The sequence below is a fragment of the Brachycentrus maculatus genome, unplaced genomic scaffold (assembly GCF_059751285.1).
Source record: "Brachycentrus maculatus isolate JH-2025_06_01 unplaced genomic scaffold, ASM5975128v1 h1tg000696l, whole genome shotgun sequence".
In the NCBI taxonomy this organism is placed as follows: Eukaryota; Metazoa; Arthropoda; class Insecta; order Trichoptera; family Brachycentridae; genus Brachycentrus; species Brachycentrus maculatus.
Window position 1 is genome coordinate 773,474 of NW_028281428.1, and position 24,910 is coordinate 798,383.

At 34.2% G+C, this 24,910-nt stretch overlaps 1 protein-coding gene across 1 annotated transcript; it reads left to right on the forward strand.

The window, feature by feature from the left end:
* The first annotated feature begins 1,623 nt into the window (after positions 1-1,623).
* On the forward strand, positions 1,624-23,248 carry LOC148300543 (neurotactin-like). The gene is made up of 7 exons (XM_088274626.1): positions 1,624-1,793; positions 16,402-16,689; positions 17,495-17,699; positions 18,029-18,276; positions 18,929-19,010; positions 19,127-19,277; positions 19,418-23,248. Exons 2-7 carry the CDS (start codon positions 16,420-16,422, stop codon positions 20,826-20,828), a joined length of 2,367 nt encoding a protein of 788 aa, XP_088130752.1. The 5' UTR covers positions 1,624-1,793; positions 16,402-16,419; the 3' UTR covers positions 20,829-23,248.
* The last annotated feature ends 1,662 nt before the right edge of the window (positions 23,249-24,910 follow it).

A 24,910-nucleotide genomic window follows, 5' to 3' on the forward strand; every position in this document is an offset into this window, starting at 1 on the left:
AACGTATCTTTTGGGGAGCAATAAGTGGAGGTTTGTGAGCGCACCGTAATCCGTGCGATCCATTCACCCTCACATTATTTTTATTGAACTTGTGAAACCTTAAACGCTCTTCGATTAAAATTTATGAAAAAACTTCATCTTCTTTCCACGTTCGCTCTCTAGGTGAAGTATATGGCTACCACAAGTCGTCTCCAGCCCATCGTGTCCCGCACCATCTCCTTGTCTTCCTTTATTATCCGCAGAGTACAGTCGGTGAATTGTCGTCAGTAGACTTCTGGGGCACCTAAATTCTCGGGGCTGGAAAAAGAGACATGAGGAGTAAGTCCTCTTATGTGGTATTCTCACAACACGTCCCAGATATGTCCATCTTCTCCTTTTTTAAAAAGGAAATATCTGTGTTTTTATAATATGTTCAAACGCTCAAGCGCCCTTGAGGTATTTTTTTACGAAAATGGCGCTATATAAGTTATCCAATTTTATTATTATTATTATTAAACCAGTATGGGATTCAAAATTTTCAATAACCCTTCATAAGCAGAACATTCACATAACAACTGAGAATGCTCCAAATGCAGAAGCGTATAATTTTCACGATATTCTTTTTACTAAGTGCAATAACTTAACTGAAATTTTCCACTATTTTTTTTTCATATTTCCAATAATTTTTTCTCTTTGCGAGATTCATTATTTTTACAACGTGGCGGACCTAATAAACCTAGCGTGCTAAGGACCGGTTAGGGCAAAATCTATTTTTTTTTGCCTGTGAACCGGATGAATCCCACCACCAGTGCACTGATTCAAACGTTTTAATTTCATGCCATTTTTGAAAGCCTAAACTGCCGGTTGTTAGAATCAATTTATGGTAGAGTGGGCTCGAACCTATAAATCTGACTTTTAAGAACTTCAGTTACGAGGGGCTGCTACATTCTTCTCCACACGACCTCATTCGTGATCAAGTTATATCAATCTAGACAATCTGTGTGGGCGAAGCCATAATTCGCGTCTAAGGAAATTTATAATATTAACTTTTTAATGTTGCGGGGTACATTATTTTTTTCTCAAGAGATTTGTTTAAATTCCAAGTGGATTGTACATCATTCAAGCTAGTGGGAGTACGAGTATTCACCTTTTCCTATCCATCGTTTCTTTGCGATTTCCTTTCCTATGTAGCAGTAATTTCCTTCATACATTAAAAAAAAAACTGGAAAAATAGAGTGATTACGTTGCCTTCATGTGGAAGAATGAATTCATTTTGATTGTAATAAAGAATCGATATTGCTGTCATTCTGCTCAGAAAGTTATACATTTGTTTTTTTTTTCATAAAAATAATTTTTGTGTTAACCTATATATCGATTTACCGTAAAAAAATTGTAATCCAAAATCAAATATGTATGTATCGGAATACAAAAATAAAACAGTGTTTGGTAATCACAAATAATATTAATTCGACCTGTCACACCTTTTGAGCGTAGTTATTTGTTAACGAAAACCGTCAGTTAATACGTCACGTGATTTATGCGTATTATAAGAATTGCCATATAAAACGTTTCGTTTCCCAATATATTTATTAAGTAAGTACATGTTACTTTTTTTTCGACTGGCAGCACTAAAGTGGCGTCCCCTTGAAAATCCAAACACAATCAAAAACAATTCTGCAGTTTGGTTTCGAGTTGTCGCGTCGTCTCGTCTGATTCTGGAGTGAGTTTTTTGGAAACTTTATTTGTGACATTGGTGTATAGTGTTCGTGATGAATTGAATATCCGTTGGATTAAATATTGCGTTGGAATAAAACGTGAGTTTATTTATTATGATCACTAAACCGTAATTATTGTTCATTGTTTCGATTACTTTTACCGCCTTTGTGTGTATGGATTCCGAAAGTTTGCAAATAAATTGAAATATTTATTCATTTAAAAAAAATACTGGTTAGGAAATGTAATATGAGCACTGCTTTATTATACGTACCTTTGAAAATATAATATTTGCAGTGGTATTTTATATTTTTAATCGTTTTAAAATTCGCCGTTGCCGATATTCTAGATGTAGTTGGGTAGGAAGGTATTAATAGAATAATATGTTTATTATCTTCTGTTTTAAGAAGTATGCCTAGAAATTATTGCAATATTAATAAACTATCACTGTAATTTTATTTCTGCTAGACGCCATGTCGTATAAACTTCGTTAGCATCGATTTTGTCTAGACACCCATTTTAGGGTGCTACCGGCATCGGTTTCTTTAGGGTTGAAATATTTTAGCATTCAATATTTCCCTCGAAAGGTCGTGAAAAGGTGATTTACGTTTAACCGTATGCTCATTTATCATTGCAAATTCACAAAAGACAAAGCAATCCGTTGAAATATGGGAAAATCGATAGTTGTTTTGGGATGAATGTACAATTTATACTTGGAGAAAAGGAACATTTTATGATAGGTGTAGAAGTGAATCACTTTTGCATTTAATTTTGATATTATAGTATAGCACCATGGGGTATTTTTTAGCGTCATCGAAGAGTTATGATGCATTTGAAATGTATGTTTTATCACCGTGGGTTTTGAAGCGTAGTAATTGAGTATAATACGTTTTTAATCCTTAATGATTTTAAATCTAGAGGTGATTCATATAGTATTATTGATGCAACTGATTGAATAAAGAATCATGAGGGCGCATTCAGTATAATTCGATATCCTGTTGATGCTAAATGCAGTGACATCTTTTTATTGATCTTTATTCGATATATAGTAAGTAATATGTACCTTATGCCCTCATGATATATACGATAATATACGTGTATATTAAAATTTAATATATATTTTTTTTCGATATTTTTGATATTCCAGGGTTTAAAGATGTTGTGCAAATATTTCATGTGAGTAAATGCGTAGTCCTAGGCGCAAATAAAATATAATATACAGTTTTTTTTACCGCAATGGCAGCGCCGCCTATTGAAGGTAACAACAACACACGCATTACTAACCATTGCTAATTGCGAACGTCGTGCTTCTTGACATCTGCTGTCACATTTTTAATGTTATCGGTTGCATACTTGTTTTATAAATTTTGTTTATGTGTATTTAAATTGTGAATTTAAACATGTGTGTGTTTTCTATTTTCCTTCTTTTCCTTTTAACCAGACTAAACCGCAGCAACGCGTGGCCGGGCATAGCTAGTGAATTATAATTATTGTATGATGTGTCCATACTATCCATTTGAAAATATTTATCTAAAGGATATTATTTTTTAGTTTTATGACGCATGTTCGACCATTATGAATCATAACACTGCTCTGTGTTAAATGTTGTGCCTATTATTAAAATATAAATCCTTGGCAAAACAAATCATAATAAAAAAAAACACTATAATATATTTGTAAATAATAGGTTGTAATTTTTTTTTAATTAAAAAACTTATTTTGTCCCCCTCCGTGGCGTAATGGTTAGCGTGTTTAGCTACCGTGCTAGAGGTTCCCGGTTCGATTTCAAGGGGAGGTGTAAATAAATATTGGTAATTTTACACTCCAATATTTATTTAATATTACCCTGGACTGGTCACTGAAGCGCAGGAGTGATCACCTTGCCTTTATGTAAAGTAACGATCAAGATAACACTGCGTCAATTCGATGCAATGCCCTATGAACCATTGGGTGCGGATAAGGGTTAGAAGAAGAAGAATTATTAAAAAAATGTTTCTACTTTTTCAAAAATACATTTTTAATGTAAATTGCGAGTCATCATTTATTTTGAAGAATTTTAAATGGTACCTACTTTTTCACATACTAGCGGGAGATTAGTGAAATTCTCAGATTACAGTTTTGTTATTAAGAGTACAATAAAATTCAATTAATAAATTAAAATATTTTCATCAATTGATTCGGCAGTCACTTTGTGGTAAAATCTATGCATTTTTAATTGAAGTTCTAGTAAATACCACTATTTCTTAAAATCTATTGTGATACGTATTTCTGCATCATTTTCAAACACCGTATGTGAAGCTAATTCCAAATTTAAGAGAGCTTTAAAATAAAATATTTTATACATTAAATGTTTAAATCAAACGCTTATTTATTTGAGTCAACTGAGTTGTATTTTATTGTTAAAAAAACACATAAAAAATAAATGTTGGCAGGATGTTGCGATGTCCCTCGATACTGTGGCCAGTCAAAACTGACCACTATATATGTACATCTGTAATCATTAACAGTAAAGTTCGTAGGATACGCTATTTGATTTTATTAAAATATAACGAAAAGTGGGCAGGTGCCTACTATTACTATGTGGAATAATATATAGTGTAGGGTGGGATCATTTCACGGAAGAAGAGAGGCGAGAATCCATTAATGTGATCGCTATGACTAATATCGTAACTCTTCCACAGCAGTGATCTCCAAACTTTTTCAACCGCATCTACTAATACTTCTGACCCTTAGTCGCACGCAATGGTGCACAGGGCGCTGCATCGAATTTATCAATATATCAATTTTATCATTTATTATATGAAGGCAAGGTGGAAGCGCCCTTGACGTATTATTTTACGAAAATGGCGCTATATAAGTTATCCAAATTTATTATTATTATTATCAGTCCTGCGCTTCAGGTACCAGAATAATATTAAATAAATATCCCTTATATTTATTTTCTGTGTCAAAAATTCTTTTTTCAATATTTATTTTAAATGAAACAGTATACCATATGTATGTACAACTGATAACTTAGAAAATAAATTATAATTTCGTGGGTACAATATGATTGGATTTGCTGGGTTTCTAAAATGCAAAGTCGACATTTGATATTCAAATTTGCTCAACCTGTCAAAAATGTATTAACCTTTAAGAACTAAACATTCGTCGGGCGGACTACGCAATTAAAAACGTGAAACTTAATCAAAATTATTTATTAAAAATAAGAACCGAGTACATGGCACTTAAGTTTGGTTTATTAGGAATAAATGTAAGAGACATTTAACAATAAATCACTATTCCGCACAGCTACTACATATCGCTCACTCCTTTCAAGAACGTCATAAATCAAAATTCGTCAATTTTCAGTTGTGCATGTTTTCGGAATGCCCAGAAAATGTACTATATCCCAGCAAAAGAGGCATATTTTTAACTTAATATTTACCCACTCCAGGGCAGAAAGTGTTGTTTTTGCATTTTGAAGAAAAGGTATTGCTTAATTATTTTTTTAAATAAACTATATATTTTTCAAATGGAGAAAAAACCATCAGGTTTTACCTAAAAAGATCTGTTGCACAGTAAAAAGTTCAGTAAGTGGCTTGATATTTATTTTTAACACATTGTGTTATATTTTTAAACTTTAAAAACGTTCTCCTGAAAAATCAAGTATTTTGATTTATGAAGTTCTTGAAAGGAGTGAGCGATATGTCAATATTGTGCGATCCACAAATGACATTGTATCTACAAATAAAGTTTACAAATCTAGGGTTAAACGTACTTTCTTTGTAAAAATTGAGAAACCGTCTTATACGATCAGAAATGATCGTGAACTTAAATTTTTGCAGTAAGCGCTATTTTTGAAGTTCGTATTTCTATTGTAATTTTGTAAAGTATTTTGAAGAAAAATGTGGCCACATAGAATTTTCTGCGCACCCCACTTTGGGGACCACTGATGTACAGTACGCCCGCCATAGGGTAGAGTCGGTAGAGCACCAGTGTCGGTGAATCGTCGCCTAATTATGGACACTAATTTTGTTTTTAAAAATATATATCCAGCCAGTTATTTATGTTTATTAAATAATAATATACATGCTGTGGAATTTTATAACTCATCTCTGTTAAGTTGTAAAGTGTTATTAGGATATAGTGTATGGGCGAGTGTTGTCACGAGTGATATTGCTCCATTTCTTGATTGACTTAATTACATTTATTCTGGTGACGAAGAGTTTCACAAGAAGGGTTCTATTTTTTAGTATCGAGTTACCAAAAACCACTAATATGAATGTTGTACATTGTAATTAAAACTTATTTTTTGATATGTCAACATAGAAGAAGTCTATTGAGATGAACATATAATTGAGATGGGAAGCTTGGGTATTAACAGGGTTTACGATCTCGCTCACTCCTTTCAAGAACGTCATAAATCAAAAAACTTGATTTTTCAAGAGAACGTTTTTAAAGTTTAAAAATATAACACAATGTATTAGAAATAAATATCAAGCCAATTATTAAACTATTTACTGTGCAACAGATATTTTTAGGTAATACCTGAAGGTTTTTTCTCCATTTGAAAAATATTTATTATATTTAAAAAAATAATTAAACATATACCTTTTCTTCAAAATGCAAAAATAACATTTTCTGTCCTGTAGCTAGTAAATATTACGTTAAAAATATGCCTCTTTTGCTGATATATATAGTGGATTTTCTGGGCATCCCGAAAATATGCACAACTGAAAATTGACGATTTTTGATTTATGACGTTCTTGAAAGGAGTGAGCGATCTGTCATTAGCTGTGTTAAATGATCACTTAGTACACTGTGTAACATTCGCCATTCTACGCACATTACCTACTTAAATTTGGGAATGTTGTATATACTTATGCTGTAAGTGACAACACGTCATTTTATGAACCAATGGTTGAATTTTTTATGTTTTGAGTTAATTAATACAGATTTTCACGAATGCACGTGTGATTCTAATTATTTCACACACTGGCAGGTTTATTCCATAAATTGTTCATAAATACCGAAAAACAAAAAAAAAACCAACGCGATATTATCACTTATCTTCAATCTATTAACGTACCTTCAATTTTGGCAAAGGTATTGGATGTTTTAAATTTTCAGGCAGTGAAATCATGTATGGTATTTTAGTCCTATATTGGTCATGAATAAAAGAAGAAGAAAAAAATATTCGAACTGGCGCTTCTTAAACGAAGAAATGCAAAGATGAAGTGCAATAAAAAGATAGTTATTCCAAACTATTGGGAATTTCGTTAAGCCTAACGATACTGGGCTGCGTTTCCATTGATTTCAAGCACGTGGGATACAGAGCGACGGTAATTTACTAGATAAACGAATGCAAGGTCAAATATTAAGTAATGAAGTGAAGTGAAGTTCTAGTGATTCAAGAACAATGTTTCAAAATTGGTTCATATGTATATAGAACTTCCAAGAATTTGAGTAGTGTGGTTGTCAATAATGGGTGGAATTGGTGAATGTTGCACGTGTGTTAAGTGATCACTCAAACCCGCCTATGACGGTCGTCAGCCCCGTAAATGCCTAGACTTCCATATTCTTCTTCATCTTTCATGAGATGTCAAAAAATAATATGAAATATTTAGTGGATCAAATGCTGCATTAGTGAACAAAAAATTGGATATTTCTTACTATACATATTGCGAATATTTTAATAAAGTTCTTTCTTGTGTTTTCATTTTAACATTGTAAATCAGAAAGATAGATACAATGTATTTTATCTTGTAATTTCATCGGACATTCCTCAGTACTCGTTAGTTAGTCATCTGACGTCAGCTTTATTTCTGCCAGCGTGATTCGGTTATCTTGTTAGGGTCTATCGCAATTGCACTAATTTATTCAGTATGTTCCCGATGTCCGTATATGTGTAAATTACACTGCATAGGAGGATACATAATTATATGTAGGGGTAATCCACTCTCGAATATATCTCATATCGCGGGATAATAACTACCTCCCAAACTAGTTTTGTGCGCCTCCGTGGTTTGATGGTTAGTGTGTTTAGGTACCGTGCTGGAGGTCCCGGGTTCGATTCCCAGGGGGAGGGTTGAAAACAAATATAAGTGATTTTGCACTCTAATATTTATTTAATATTACCCTAGACTAGTCCCTGAAGCGCAGGTGTGATCACTTGCCTTTATGTAAGTAACGATCAAGATAACGCTTCGTCAATACAATGCATTCCCCTTTGCACCATTGGGTGCGGATAAGAGTTAGTAGAAGATAATTACTATTACTAGATAACCCTAAATAATTTTTGTCGTGAATTGAAATATAAGATTGTGAGCCGTTTGAAAAATCAGTTTGGTATTTTTATAATATAAAAAAAAATATTGACATTTTTAAAGCGTTGTGATATATATTTAATCCACAAACTGACCAGAATGGAATCGGAGGAAGACCAAGGAAAACTTGGTGGTATCGAATACTTCAAGTGCGAAGCGAGGTTCGTTGTGAGTCGCGTAATGAAGGAACAGAACGTTCGTTGTGTGCAGCGGCGTCCGTTATGCGAGGCATCACTGTATTTCATAAAAAATAAAAATAAATTGACTAATGTATTTTTATTACTACCGTTAATTACAATATATTATAATAATTGTATTCAAAATTAACGTACATTGTCATCGATTTGAGGATCCATTATCTGTACTTTTGTGTAAATCTACTCGCATAAAGGAACATATTCACTTTTGTGTTCGTAGATTTCTTGTGTATTAGTTACTCCACGTTCTATGAATTTTATTTTAAGAGTCGTACGAGCAAAGGTTTAATTTTTTATTGTTATAACCAGCCTGTTTACAATATGAATAGTGTCTTAGCTTTTGTATGCTGTTCCTTCGGGGTCATATTGCAGGGGCGCAAAACATTTTTTTCTATGAAGTGTAATTTATGTAATACATAAATCTGCATATGCAATAATATAATTAGGGTTGTATATATTACATAGTATAACAAATGAGCTATAAAATTATAAGAAAAATGTTAGGTGCTTCGCCCCTTATACAATATTTAGGGAAAATGGCGTTAAGTAATAAACTCAATAGGAGTAATAAATACGTAAATAAAAGTGTTAAGGGTTACATATTTCGCTTTGACGATTAACTATCTTACTAGCTAAACATGATGCCACTCCCCCACATGGGTAGGCAGAGAGAATAGTACGTCAAACCAATATGTCTTAGCAAACAATCTTCGCCTTCTCATACATACCCGCCGATTATTGCGACTCCTGACCTGACCACAGTTATAGCAAATAAAATCGTATCAGCGAAAGCTAAACTGGCAGTACACAGTGTTCCAAACCTATTTTATGGAATTATATATTAAATATTAAAATCAAACAACGATTTTTAGAGTCTTACTTAACCAAAAAATACAAAAATTAAATTTGTGACAATTGTTTCACCTCGTTACGGCATTTTTAAATCTATTGTACGGAAGTGAAGCATGAAGTTGGCAAAAGGATGAAAGTAGACTGTATGTAGTCGAAATGCGTTCTCTCAGACGAATGTGCGACTTACGTTGTGCATTTATATTTGTTTTCCTGAAAAAGGTTTCGTGCCACTCGAGCATTTGTAGAGAGAGGCGCTCTGGATTCTATTCGTGTAATTAGTCCCTTCGAGCCTGTTTTCTTTATCTCGGACTGTGTGCGCTGTGTGCGTGTTACAGCGCATCACGCATCTCGCATCTCGCCCGACAGCCGTGTTGTGTTCCGCGATACAATGCAGCCTCAGATGTAACGAGAAGATATCCAGACCTTGGGAATACTGAGAATACTCGATAGCCCCAGGTACCTATCTACCTACAGAGCCCGAGTACAAAGGCTTACGACGCACCGAAAAGGATTAAAAAAATAATTAGCCAAAAACACGTTTTATGTGCCTTACTTCAAAATGCTTACGATGCTGATAATAATAGTAATAATTCTTCAATCCCTTATCCGCACCATAATGGTTCAAAAGGCACTGTATCATATAAACGCAGTGTTATCTTGATCGTTAACACATAAAGGAAAGGCGATAAGCCCTCTGCTTCAGGTACCAGTCCAGTGTAATATTGAATAAATATTAGAGTGAAAAAATCACTTATATTTATTTGACCCCCCCCCCTGGGAATCGATCCCGGGCCCATAGACATCAACAAATAGAGCCGCCAATAATTTATCAGTGTTACCAACATTAAAATAACTCCATCGTTTCTGTGACGTCATTCATTGCCTACTTACGAAAATAACGTTTTTTCGAAGGCGATTTTTGCAAAAGAAAATGATGGATGAAAATATTCCTTTATAGAAAAAATCCTTTATAGGTTGAGTATGTTAAATTAGATATTCCTCCCGTCTGACAAAGATCCATTCCCAACTTTATGGTACGCGACTTCGGAGCATCGTTTCGGTATTAAATTGTTGGCTGTGTTGGAAATCCAATTATATCGTCGTTACATCCGCTGCTGTGAAAAATAGGTTCCTTTGCGCGTAACTGTGCGTGTCGAATCAACCAACTAAATGGAGGGCGATTTTGTTAGCGCAGTTTCATTACCAGACTCTTGGACAACGAACCCACATAATATAATAAAACATCAACTGTATAGTTTTTTTTTTAAATATTTTGTTTCTATAAAATTTGGGAAAAAACTGCATAGTCGTTGTTTTATTATATAAAATTTAATTCTACCAAGAAATGTCAGTACAAAACTTGAACCTATATAAATAAAAATGTAACTATAATTTATATTTGACGCACAAACTTTGTGATTTTCCATTTTATAATTAAAATGTAACTTTGTTTTAAAATCACTATAAATATTTTATTATAATTCAATTATAATGTCTACCGGTTTCGAAGCTAACCGCATCTTTAACACTATCTACTTAACCAAATTTTAAATATTTTGTCGGTTAGGCAAAAGAGCTTGGGAAGATCTCAAGTGGCTTTATTTTTTAAAAGCAAAGTTACATTTTAATTATTAACAAAAAAATGTAACTGTTCGTTTGTTCAAAGTTATTCAAGTTTTGGCACTGCGTTGCATTCGAATACGCGCGTGTTTTTATATGTTCTTTGCTTTCTTTTTCATTTAACCAGACTGAGTCACAGCAATGCTTGGCCTGCTACAGCTAGTATTAAGGCCCAGCATTACTTAAGTCGATTCATTCCAACGGAGAGGTCACATGTCTCTTCACGCCCGATTTTTCTAAAGAATGAATATTGGATATTTATTTTGTTTTTAGGAACATACCAATGATGAAAAATATTTTTATATAGTCGAACTCGGTTATTACGAGCACGGTTATAGCGAGATCTCGGATATGACGAGGAAACATTCGTTAAATTTTGGTTTCTTGTTTTCTCCATACATTCACGGTTATAATGAGTAACTTCTCGGCCATAGCGAGCAAAAAGAAATTGCTTTTATACATTTATTTTTTAACTCCTTACCTTTCAATAACTCTTCTTTTCAAACCATATAATTATTTCGAAGAATTTTTTTTTTCAATGCAAAAACGGTGTTTTAAAAAGAAAAATACGTAAAATGTTACCTGGATTTAGAGAAAATTAACTTACTTAACAAATGCTGAGCCTTAAAATAGATAAATGGAAAATTTCTAGAATTTACATAGTGCGGATAAGGGTAAGAAAAAACAAAAATACATATGTAGTTATTATTGAAAAAATGCATTTGTTTCCAATATACATTTTTTTTTAAATCGGGCATGAACAGATATGTGACCTCTCCGGTTGTCTCCGGTGGAATGAATTCTGTGTTAGCGAATATCCCCTTAATAACATGGTCGTTCCCTTAAAGTATTACCCACGGTTTACTTTAGCATATCGCTCACTCCTTTCAAGAACGTCATAAATCAAAAAACCTGATTTTTCAGGAGAACGTTTTTAGTTTAAAAATATAACACAATGTACTAAAAATAAATATCAAGCCACTTATTGAACTTTTGACTGTGCAACAGATCTTTTTAGGTAAAACGTGAAGGTTTTTTCTCCATTTGAAAAATATTTAGTATATTTAAAAAAATATTATACAATACATTTTCTTCAAAATGCAAAAACAACATTTTCTGCCCTGTAGCGAGTAAATATTAAGTTAAAAATATGCCGCTTTTGCTGGGATATAGTACATTTTCTGGGCTTTCCGAAAACATGCACAACTGAAAATTTTAATTTTTTGATTTATGACGTTCTTGAAAGGAGTGAGCGATATGTTTATCACGTCGATGGTTGAAATGTATATCTCTCTTTATAGAACCCTCCATAAAAAATATTTACGAGATGATAAACGTTACCATCATCAACTAGCGGTACCGAGAACGGAATGTTTCCTTTAACCGATTTGTGTACAAGCTTTGGTCGTTTCCCATTAATATAATATTTACGTTCCATGGGTTTACCGTAGAGAGATGAGGGTGTCAGAATATACATAGGTATAGACAGGGCTTTTTTCATGTAACGCGGTGGAACGGCGTCCGGCACCCATTTTTACATTTTTTTTTAAATTTTCAAAATCAATTTGACGAAACAATGTTTGCGCTTACGTAATTACAATTTATATTAATATAAATTTTCGAAATGCTAATGTAATAAATATTTAAATGATATTAGAATATATATTTTTTTGAAACCTATCAGCTGAAGCTAAACTGGCGGTACACAACGGAGTCCTGGTTCCAACTCTAATGTATGGAGGTGAAACATGGAGTTGGCAAAAGAAGGATGAAAGTAGACTGAATGCAGTCGAAATGCGATCTCTCAGAAGAATGTGCGAAAAACGATAGTTTCGAATAGTAAAATAAGGAAGGGATGCAAAGCTGAGCTAAGCATTATCGATAAAATTAAGAAAGGTGTGTTGAGATGCTTTGGACATGTAGAACGAATGAGTGAGAAAAGAACGGTAAAACAAAATTTATGAGGCGAATGTAATTGGGAAAAGGAGCAGAGGAAGACTGAGAAAAACATGGCACGATCAGGTATACTTGAAAGTGGTCAGGTTAGGAGTCGTAATAATCGCCGGGTATGTATGAGGAGATGCATGAACGTGGAAGAGGCGAAGAATGTTTGCAAAGACAGAGTGGTGTGGCGTTCTATTCTCTCTGCCAACCCCTGCGGGGAAGCGGCGTGATAGTTAGTTAGTTATTTATTTTTTTTATTAAAAAGCTTGAAATGAAGTGAGTTCTGAGACCTTTTTTGTTTTAAAAAAAGCCATGGGTATAGACATCGGTATATAACCCTTCCAACTCCCATAGGGTGACCATGATCAAAAAATATAAATGTTTATTAGAATTTATTTGTAACATTATTTACATTAAATTTTGATTTGAACATAGGCACCAGGATAATAAAGCTGTATAATCAATGCCTGAATTTCAATCTGAGAGATGCGTTTAATATAAAAACGTAGACGATATACGGACAGATTCCGGGCAAAGGAACATTTTAATTTATACGTTTTTTGAAATATAAAAATTGAATTGAATATTTGGACAAAATATTTCAATTTATACGTTATAATATATAAAAATGGGAATAAACAAATTTATAAGGCGGATGTAGTTGGCAATAGAAGCAGAGGAAGACAGGAAAATTATTTCACCGTGATCACGTATTTCAAATACTTTAAAGCGGTCAGGCCAGGAGTCGGAATAATCGGCGTGTATGTATGAGAAGATTTATGAATGTGGAAGAGGCGAAAATGATGTGCAAAGACAGATGTGGTGTGGTGTGGCGTTCTATTATCTCTGCCTACCCCTGCGGGGAAGCGGCGTGATGGTTATTTAGTTATTTATTATATTAAAATCATTTCATAAAGTACCAAACATATTTGTTAAAAAGTACCAAACATATTTGTTAAAAAGTACCAAACATATTTGCTAACACAAAGACTATTTGTTAGATGTTAACTACCTAAGTTTGTGTAGATTTAAAATTTTGCTGAGATTGTTTATTGAAGAGACAGATTTAAGCTACTTTTTCTTGTAGTACATGATTGCTAACTTTTTACCTTTTACTTTTTCATCTTTTTTATGTTTTTAAGTTAATTTTATTTAAAAATAATAAAAAAAAAATTGTTTTCTGACACTCAAGTATTTTTTGTATTTTTGTATTTCTAGTTCTTCTTATAATACCTATACCCTTTCTTATGACCTAATTTATATTGTACCACACACAGGTCATGCCTTTGATTGTCTTTTTTTTATTTATATTTATATTTTATTCATATTTTTTTGTTTATGTCATGTAATGCAAAAGATTTAAAAGAAAGAAATTTATATATATATATATATATATATATATATATATATATATATATATATATATATATATATATATATATATATATATGTGTGTATATATATATATATATATATATATATATATATATATATATATATATATATATATATATATATATATATATATATATATATATATAGTAAATTTAGGAAAAATGTAAAATATGTAGTAGGAAACAATGAACTAAAACTAACAAAGTAAGAAAATATCACAATGAAAAAAATGTATCAAACATATCGCTCACTCCTTTCAACAACGTCATATATCAAAAATCGTCAATTTTTAGTTTCAATGTTTTCGGAATGCCCAGAAAATGTACTTTATCCCAGCAAAAGCGGCATATTTTTAACTTAACATTTACCCGCTACAGGGCAGAAAGTGTTGTTTTTGCATTTTGAAAAAAAGGTATTGTTTAATTTTTTTTTTTAATATACTAATTATTTTTCAAATGGAGAAAAAACATTCAGGTTTTACCTAAACAGATCTGTTGACAGTAAAAAGTTCAATAAGTGGCTTGATATTTATTTTTAATACATTTTATTATATTTGTAAACTTTAAAAACGATCTCCTGAAAAATCAAGTTTTTGATAAATGACGTTGTTGAAAGGAGTGAGCGATATGGAGTGAAAACAAAATGTAATAACAATAATGCAGTATAAAAAAGTAAGAAAATGTAAAAAAAAACATAAGTATGCATTAAATGTAGCGAAAATATGAGTCAGTAAGACAACATGCTAGTACTCTAACGGTTTTCATCTACACGTGTAAAATATACCGAAATATGCTATGTTTATTGCCACATTGCTATGTAAAAGTAAAAGAATAGTAAATATCTCTGTTCTGCGAACCATAACACCGAATGATTTGGTTATGTGTTTGTAGCAGGTAACAAACCCACAAATAACCGTTACTGTCACTCCAAATAAACTATCTGGGCGTTTGTCCACTACCCGGAATTCCGTGTAATTTTACCGTCCGGCACGTGAGTTAGCGTTTTAAAACGACGATTTTACGATCGAATTTACGCGCAACGTGTTCACGCACCGATCAAGAGCTCCGATCCGAAGAAAGATGGACAAAAGCACAAGCCAATCCAAGCCAATCGTCATTTTAAAACGTTAACTGACGTGCCGGACAGTAAAATTACACGGAATTCCGGGTAGTGGACAAGCGCCCTCTGGGTACATTTTAGCAATAAGCCCGCCAATGCTCTTATTTATTTTCCGTACTTCAAGTTTAAATAAACAAATTAAACGTACAATTCATTATTTCATAGGAAAAAATATGTCCACGTCAATCATTTTCATTCAAGAATAAATTTTATTTACATTAATTTTAGTGTTTTAAAAATCTTTGTTCATAAATTATGGTTTTATTATTAAAGGGTGTACTCGTACGTACAAATTCATTACGCGACCGGCTGCGCGAGAAGCCACACGTGTGACAGCGCACAATTTTCTTTTTAGAATATAATGAATTAATTTTTTTTTATTATATTAAAAAAACACATAAAAATTAATATTGTGACAGTTGTTTCGCCTAGTTATGGCATTTTCAAACGAATGTCTTTCGTTTGAAAATGCCATAACTAGGCGAAAAAATTGTCACAATATTAAATTTTATGTGTTGTTCAATAAAATACAGCTTAGTAGACTCAAAAAATCTGTGCTTGATTTAAAAATTAATACATAAACTTAAAAAAATTATCCAATCTTTTTTTGTTTTTTTTTTGTAATCTTCGAAATCGAAATAATTCAAATTTTTCTCTACTCCTGTTAATACGCAACATGTCTAACACAAATCTCAAGCGCGAGTTTAGATAACGCTGTATTAACATTAGAAAAGTAAAATGGCATAAAGGTCATTTAAAAAATAAACATTCATAGCAAAATTTTAAAGTTCCCAACGAAGTAAATAAAGTGATATTTCACTCTAATTATAATAATTTACATTATGTCACACTGGACTGTTAACTTGTATCATCTTGTCTTTACGTAATTAACAATTAAGAAAACGATGCGCCCATGTGGTGCCCTATTCACCATTGTAGCTCGTTATAACCGTGCATAAATGTATGGAGATAATCACTAACCAAAACGCCAAGTAATGTTTCCTCGTTATATCCGACATCTTGCTATATCTGTGCTCGTAATAGCCGAGTTCGACTGTATTGATATTTATTTTATGACTCATTTCTGTTTTTTTATCTGCAATAGAAAGGGAAATGCCACTTTTGAATTACATATATGATTCAAAACAATACATGTTTTATACATATCTACTTTTATTTAATAAAAGAGTGTTTAGTTGTGATAACAAGTGTTTAATTCCAACTTTAACAGTACTTTATATTATATTTATTGGGACTTTTATTTGTTTTTTCAGGAATAGTAAAAAGTCACAATGAGTGAGAGCGAAGTGATTGCGATCGAAGAGAAAAAAAGCTTAGACAAGAAGGAAATAGAGGATGAAGAACGAGAGAAGATGCTCAATGCCGGGAACAAACTTCAGGAGGAGAGTGCCAAGATAGTGACAGAGGCGGCGGAAGATGTGAAGGTGGCTGTGGAATCCATCACGGAGGAGGGGAGGGAGGTCAAACCCAAGTACATCCCCATCGGCGGGATCAAAATGCCCGGCTTCTTCACCAGAAGCAAATCCAAGGAAAAGTGCAAGGTATGCAATACTTCTACCTGCAAGGACTAGACTAAAATGCCATATATACCACGTCGGTAAAGTCTTGAAATAAGCTCATTTCCTAAACCGTACAATTTCAAGTTTCAATTAAAAACTATGATTTGTTTGAAATAACCTTAACAACCGCATGTAAATGTGAGATATACGCCTATAATTGCACACGTTGGAAATTTTATCCAAAATTTCATCTGTATAAACATAGAGGCACAACCATCTATATTTTTTTCTGGATATTTTTTTGTAACTCCTTGAGTTCCACAAAAGCTCTGATAGTTTCGTTGAGTGTTGGTGTCTGACCAGTCCATATCATCAACATCCCCGTTACAATCATCAGAATCACTCAAAACCATTCGCATAACCCTAGGACCTCTTATAGCTTCTCTAATTATTTCAGAACCACTATCGAAATCACTATTGACTTCACTGTCACTTAATATCCAAACAAATTCGGTCGGACCATAAAAAATATCACAGATACTCAAGACAAGATTTGAAAAGGGCCGAATCCGAGTAACATTTTAGAAATAAGATACAAACGTTCATGAAATCAACTCGTAGCCATGACACAAACCTTTTTAAGTAGCGTGAATTTATTTTCGAATGAATAAATGTCTTGATTTACTCAATAGATGTCATTGAGTTGACTACTTATAAACCCGCGATAACTAAGTAAATAAAGTGTTAAGACAGTGTATATTATTTCCTTTTTAACTTTTTTTTCTCATCTCCACTTTTAAATTTTACTGCCAACTGCTGCTAAAGAAACACTCGACTAAATTGACAGGATGGTGCCGATGATGGTGCCCAGGGAGAACTGCTGGAGAAGCCATCGGCCGAAGGAACGGAGCCAACCAAAGAAAACACGGGAGACAAGGAGTCCACCGAACCGACGCTGAAAAGTCGTCTGTCTTCTATCAAAATTCCAAACCCGTTTGCTAAGAAACCAAAGAACGCAGCACCAGTCACCGAGGATGCTCCAAAGGAACCAGGTGAAAAAGAATATCAAAATAAATAAATAAAAAATAAAAAACTTTTTCATAGTTTCAAAAAAGTATTATCTTATGACATAAAAATGATAAGCAACTTACTACTTACATAAGTACATAATATCGTGGGAATTGGTGAATGTTACACGTGTGTAAAGTGAACACTTAGACCAGCCTATGACAGTTGTAAGGTCCGTAAATACACAGACTTCCATATTCTTCTTCATCTATGTTGAGATGTCAAAAAATATTCCTTTAATTACATCAAAACCACATTTTACCGTACGTATAAGTAATTCATTACAATTTAAAGAATAAAAATGTTTTTTCAGAAACCGCAAACACTGAAAATACAGCACAGAAGAAGGGATTGCTCAACGCCATTCGGTTGCCGATAGTAAACATGATCCCTCGCAAACTGCGCAGCCACGGAGATGCCCCCGTCGACGCTGAAGCCGGACTGGACTCCTCCAAGACCGCGGAACTCGCTTCCATGGAGACCCTCGATGACAACAAGAGCACCGAGAAGGTAGCCGCTCAAAATGAGGACGGCATGGAAAATGTAAAACTGGATATTGACGTGAGTACTCCCTTAAAAACACGCGCGTATTCTAATGCAAAGTTGTGTCAAAATTTCAAAGCAATCGGTGAATAACAGATTTCAGACTGAATAATGTTCAGACAAATGAATATTCTCTTTTAACACACTTCAGATGGGTGTTTTTTTACTCCTGCGGACCGCTGGTGACGGGATTTTATAGTTATTGTATGTGTACATATAAATTTAGTTAAGAGCTTAACAAAGATAGGTACATAATATTCATATAAAAACATTAAACATGTCATTCCTGCTATTCTGACTTTGAATTGAGGCCGGCGTAAAAGGTAAAAATACACTTCCCATTTTTAAGCATCAATCGACCTGACGGGTAGGAATACCTTTCCTATCCATAGTGTGTTAATAGTTTCTGTAATATGTATAATGAAATTAGTTTTTTATTTTAAATTGATTTAAATAAAATAGTATTATTAATAAAGATGTAAGTGGTTTAATTTTTTTAAAAATAGTTTCCTTATATAAACTTGCTTGTTGCAATCTAATATTTTGTGAAAAAACCCCTAGCATTTAGGGGTTAATAATTTTAATTACCTACAATTTTTAATATAATTCACGCTATGACTAATATTTCGTTAGAAGTTTTTTAAAAATTATTTCGGTTATATTATTACAGGACAAAGCTGAAGATGCTAATGGTGCCCTGAAAGAAAAGCTGACCTTACGAGAGAGAATACGCCAAAAGAAATTCATAATCGGTACGATTTCCACGTTTCTATAAAGATTTTCTCTTAAAAGATTTCACAAATGAGATGAGTTAATATTTCAGTTTATAAATATAATTTGTTTATAAAGTCGTCCTTTATTTTTCCAGATGACTTGGCAATTATCGGAGGCATTATAATTTTCATAATTCTTTTGATTATCATAATTGCCGTGACTGTCGGCGGAAGCGGGCTGGTGGAGTCTCCTATTAAAGATGGTCGTTACGTCGACGCGGTTACGTCTTGCGGATTGGTCGAAGGGTAAGTTTGTAAATCGAATTTATTTTATTAAGAGTTTCCCAAATTTTTTATAAATATAAAATAGTAGATTCAAAAGATAATATCTGTCTCGCGTTGGAATCGAATAATGTACGGGTATTAATGTATTTTTTTGTTTATAGAGTTTTGGAAGATGGCGCTTTTGCCTTCAGAGGTATTCCGTACGCTATCCCCCCGGTTGGAGAAAACCGCTGGAAAGTCGCTCAACCGCTAGACTCCATCGAGGCTTGTTGGAACGGCACTTTGAAGGCGCACAACGCCACTTCGGTCTGTCGACAGATATACGGCAATGGGACGCAGGACGGCGTGGAGGACTGTCTCACTCTGGACGTCATCACCCCGCACGTCCGCTACGACACTCCGCTCCCCGTCATCGTACTCGTCGGCAGCAACACTCTCACGGGGGGCTCCCCCGGCAAGCTGAGACCCTCCACCCGCTACGCCAGGTCCAAGGACGTCCTCTTCGTCCGCCCCAACTTCCGCGTCGGCGTTCTCGGATTCCTCGCTCTCGACTCTCTGTCCAAATCCGTCCATCCCCCCACTTCCGGGAACTACGGTCTGAGCGACATCATCGCCGCCCTCAAGTGGGTGCAACTGAACATCAAGCACTTCGGGGGGGATCCCAAGGCCGTCACTCTGTTCGGTCACCGAGCCGGGGGCACGCTGGTGACGGCGCTGACCAACCTGAAGAAGGCCGACACTCTGTTTGCCCGGGCGTGGGTGTCCTCCGGAGCGGCCCTGTTCCCGGGCAAGCCGCTGCCCGAGAGCGAGCAAGCCAATCGGCGCTACATGGATCTGGTCAACTGCCAGGACGCTAAATGCCTTCGCGATACCGATCTCGACAAGGCGCTCGACTCCGTGCCCGACATATGGAGGGGAGATTCTCCGGACCTCCCCGCTGCGGACGAAGAGCCCGACAAGAGACACGAGTGGATGGTGTTGGACGGTTCCATCCTCACGACGCACGTCATGGAGGCGCTGCCTGAATCTAAGATACCTCTGGTGATCGGGACGACGGCTCACGTGGGCGCTTCCGACAAGCTGCTGCTGCGTCACACCAACTGGACCTCGGAGCTGGTGGCCAAGCACGTGCGGGACAGCAAGCTGGGGCGGCTGGAACTGGCGGAGGAGGCGCTGCGCCGGTACAACGCCACATACTCGGGACTAGCGGCCATGATCTCCGACATCCGGACGGTGTGCCCGCTGCTGGCGCTGGCGCGCCTGCGCCCGGCCACGCCCTTCTACGTGGTAACGCAGCCCGGCGGGGAGGAGGGCGTGGCGGACGTGGACTCCGACGTGTCGGCTATCCTGGGCCGCTACGAGCCCAAGACGCCGGAGCAGCGCAGGTACGTGTCAGCCATGCAGCAGCTGTTCTACCACTACGTGTGGCACGGCGCCGTGCCGCAGGCCGACTCCAAGCGCGAGCTCTCCATCCTGCAGGTGGGCCAGGACGTGCTGCCCATCAGAGAATATCCCAACTGCGATTTGTGGATTTCTAAGGATGTAGTTCCTCGCTTCGCTCGACAAGACTAATTTTTCATTATTTATATTCGCGCGACTTCACCTCGAGTATGATATTATTATTATTAGCGATGTCCGCTTTTGTATTATGTCCATGTGTAGTAATTAAAACCAAATATACACCGGTTAAACTAATCTTAAAATATTTTGCTGCTGCAAAGTACGCATTTATCGTGTTGACAGGAGATAAAGGAAACGTAAAATGTGATCATAGTTAGAGGGGAAGTTGAAGGGAGTACGAGGAATAGGAGATAATATCGAGAGCTTAAAGTGGCGAGTGATCTGTAAATACTATTGGGTACAAATGGTAGTAACTTTTATCCGAAAAAAATGGATATTTATATTCTTAATCCTTTTTTATACATTTTATTTTCTGATCGAAATGCGAAAACATGTTTGTATAAAAGTTGATCAAATACGGAGGATGAGATCTGTCCGAGTTAGCCGTAGCATATCAGAAACAACATTAAATGTAATTAGGACGCATAATGTATTATTATTCATTTTGGAGAATTTCATCAAAAATATATCGTTTGTTTTATACAAGTTTGTAAATTAATTAAGGAACATTTTTACAAAAGCCTGTGATGTATTTAATTTAGTTAAGCCCAACCAAATCCCATTAAGACTGATTTTGCTTAAAAATCTCAAATTTCATTAGACAAATTCATATACACGTATAATGCATTACAAAATATTGACATTAATAAATCACACATTCATTATTTTATATCATTAACAAGATTGTCTTGTGTCGCTTTAAAGAAAAATACAAACCAAATATTAGCAAGCTCCAAAAATGAACGCAAATTATTTACATAAGTGAATTGTAGAATTTCTTAGTAAGATAATTATTATTTTCTTGATTTTTTACCCCAAATAACATACAATATAATTTTTGACGGAATAGTTTCTGTATTCTTCAAATTATATAATGTATGAAAGTTTGTGAATATGCATACGTTGACATGTTTAAGTACATCCAAAAACACACCCTTTGTATTCTTACTTTATTAAAAATGATATTATTTCTAATCTGATCTCAATCAACCAAAAGCTATTTGAACCGTATTACACTTTTGCTTTTAGTATTTTTTATTTGTGAAAGTGTTAAATATTTTCTTAGTACCTGCATTAAACATAATTTTATCACAGTACAATTATTTAAATTTAAAAAAGAATATGCATAGTAATAATTCGCATTTATATATGCATTTACATTTTTAAAGTATTTCATATACCATCCCCGAAAGATTAATTCTAAAAATTATCTGTTATACCAAATTATCTTTAACGCCGGCTTTTTAAAAATTGTATTTTAACCCTTTGCACTCAAGTTTTTTTGGCATACTGCCAACTTAATCAAATTCTGTAACTTATAAAACTATTTAATTGTTTTGATGTTTCTAAAGATATTGCACACTTTGTAGAGATCTATCCAAAGTGTATGATGTTTTGTACATCATGTGTATATGTATTTTTTTGAGTACATTTAATGTTGTGGACAATTACTTGTCAGAAAAAAATTGTACCACTTTTTGTTTAGTATTTTTATGGTACAATGTCTCATTGTTCTCAATGAGTGTATGATATATAATGAGTTCTCAATAGAGTTTTGTCTTTTGTTTTCAATTATTGTTTGGTGAATTTTCTACAGCTATTTAAATTTGGATGCAAATGTGTCCCAGTAAGTTACTAAATCATTGACAAATACTCATAGGCTAAAAAGAATCATATCTCATCTCGTGTCCGATACATTCAATTTACCAAAATGCTAAACATTTCCCGTCCAACAAATTATTAATAGAGGAAATGATTACGACAATATGAAATAATTAGTCCCGGTGTAGTAGATGATTTCCTCTATACATATAATTTATCTCGATAGTTTGTTAGAAAACCAAGATCCATGTAGATATACAAAACAGATTTTGTAATTTTCTACGGGAACGTTTGTGTTCTTAGATATTTCACCAATTTTTCTCTGTAATCCTATAATCTTGCCATTAGGCTTAATTACTTACAAAACTTAATTGTATTTGATATAATGTATACCTTTGATCATAAATACTGCTTTTGATACTTCATTAGGAATTATTGTAACCCAATGAATATTTTATAAGTGATATTTTAGCATGTAAATTTATTTATTGATATTTTTTATTATGATGTATTTCAATTTACATTTTTACTGCCATTTTTAAAGTACATTAACAAATCCAAAAATGATATTTCACATCATGTTTAGTGAATGAACTTTATATTACTATATATACTTGTAATTTTGTATAATAGTGTCCTTTCAAATTCCCATAGTTTTAAAAGTAAATATGTTTTTGATTAATCACACCGTTTGCAAGCTTGTATGGTCGGGTCAATGTATCATGTCCCATTTTTATGTCTGTAATAATAAATATTTGATTGTGTAAAAATCTAATTTTATTTCTTTACCCGAGCCAATAAACATTTTCCACTTTTCCTAAATGTTTAACCCTTTGCACTCAAACGTTTTTTGGTATGTGCATACCTCCAACTTATTTAAATACCGAAACTTGTTACTATTTGATTGTACTTTTATGATTAACATTCCCCGTACACCCAGGAGTGTACGGGGAATAATAAGATAAGATAAGGAAAACAGGGTGTCTTCCCTGCCCCTAGCGGGCGCTTGGGGTCATAGTTCAGGTTGTTAGGATTACTGCGCCGTAACAGAAGCGACGTTACAGAGAGTGCCAGCAGCAGTGAAGACAACGAATCTAATTCTAACCTTAACCAATTAAGACAGTCACAAGATGCTCATGCATCATTTTGGAACTGCTTGGAAGAACTTGCTTCTACCCAGCCACCGGAGCGCGACCATCTTAAAAGCCCCATCGCTCTAGAATTGGATCGATATGTAAATGAAGGATTGTTGTCAAAAGATAAGATTCCTTTCGAGTGGTGGGCAAGACATAAAACAAGATTTATTGTAACTGCAGACAGTTGGTAGAATTCCATATTGAATTGTTGGGTAATATAAGCAAAATAAAACAAGGTTTGTTGGATTGAATTGTACATTTATTTATGTATATGTTAAAACGTGACGCGTTTTGTCTTAGGACATTATCAAACACTCTAGTGTTTGATAATGTCCTAAGAAGACGAAACGCGTCACGTTTTAACATATAAATAAATGTAAAATTCGTCCAACAAACCTTGTTTTATTTTGGATATATTACCCAACAATAAAAGAAGATGTCCAGAGATAGCACATTTAGCAAGAGTATTTATATGTGCACCTGCAAGCACTGTGTATAGCGAGCGTTTATTTTCAGAATCAGGTAACGTCTATGAGGAAAAAAAGAACAGGCTCTTACCGAACCTGTGGAGAGTCTTATATTCTTACATCACAACTTGCCTTTGCTAAATTTTAAATGTTTAAATTAAATTTTAATAAACGCAACATTTTAATCCTCCCGTTTTCATTATATTTCCCAAAATATAATTATTACTTTACTTAAACCGAGTATACTCGACATTTGAACCGAGTTATTCGGTCGAGTACGAGTAGTAAAAAAACGCAGAGTTCGCCGAGTACTGAGTATTAAACAAGTACTCGGCCCATCACTACTATTTATCATTTCAATATCTATTCTATTCTTCTCTCTCTCTCTGGTCTCAATCCTGCGGATTGGTCTGCAGCAACAGATGACATCTCTTGAATGTTTTCCGCAGATACTTTGTGGCACATTTTATAAACTTTATAAAATGAAATAACTTTGTTATAACCACTTTTTTATTAATACAATTTAACCTACCGGTTTCAACAAGAACCTTATCATCATCAGGGTTTATATTAATTCAAAAACATTATAATACTCTCACCAAAAAACTTCCACACTCCGTAAAAATTTATGTTTTTTATGGAGTGTGTGGAAGTTTTTTGGTGAGAGTATTATAATGTTTTTGAATTAATATAAACCCTGATGATGACAAGGTTCTTGTTGAAACCGGTAGGTTTAATTGTATTAATAAAAAAGTGGTTATAACAAAGTTATTTCATTTAATAAAGATGACATCTCCTTCGCCATTCTAGTCTATTTTCCGAAACCCTT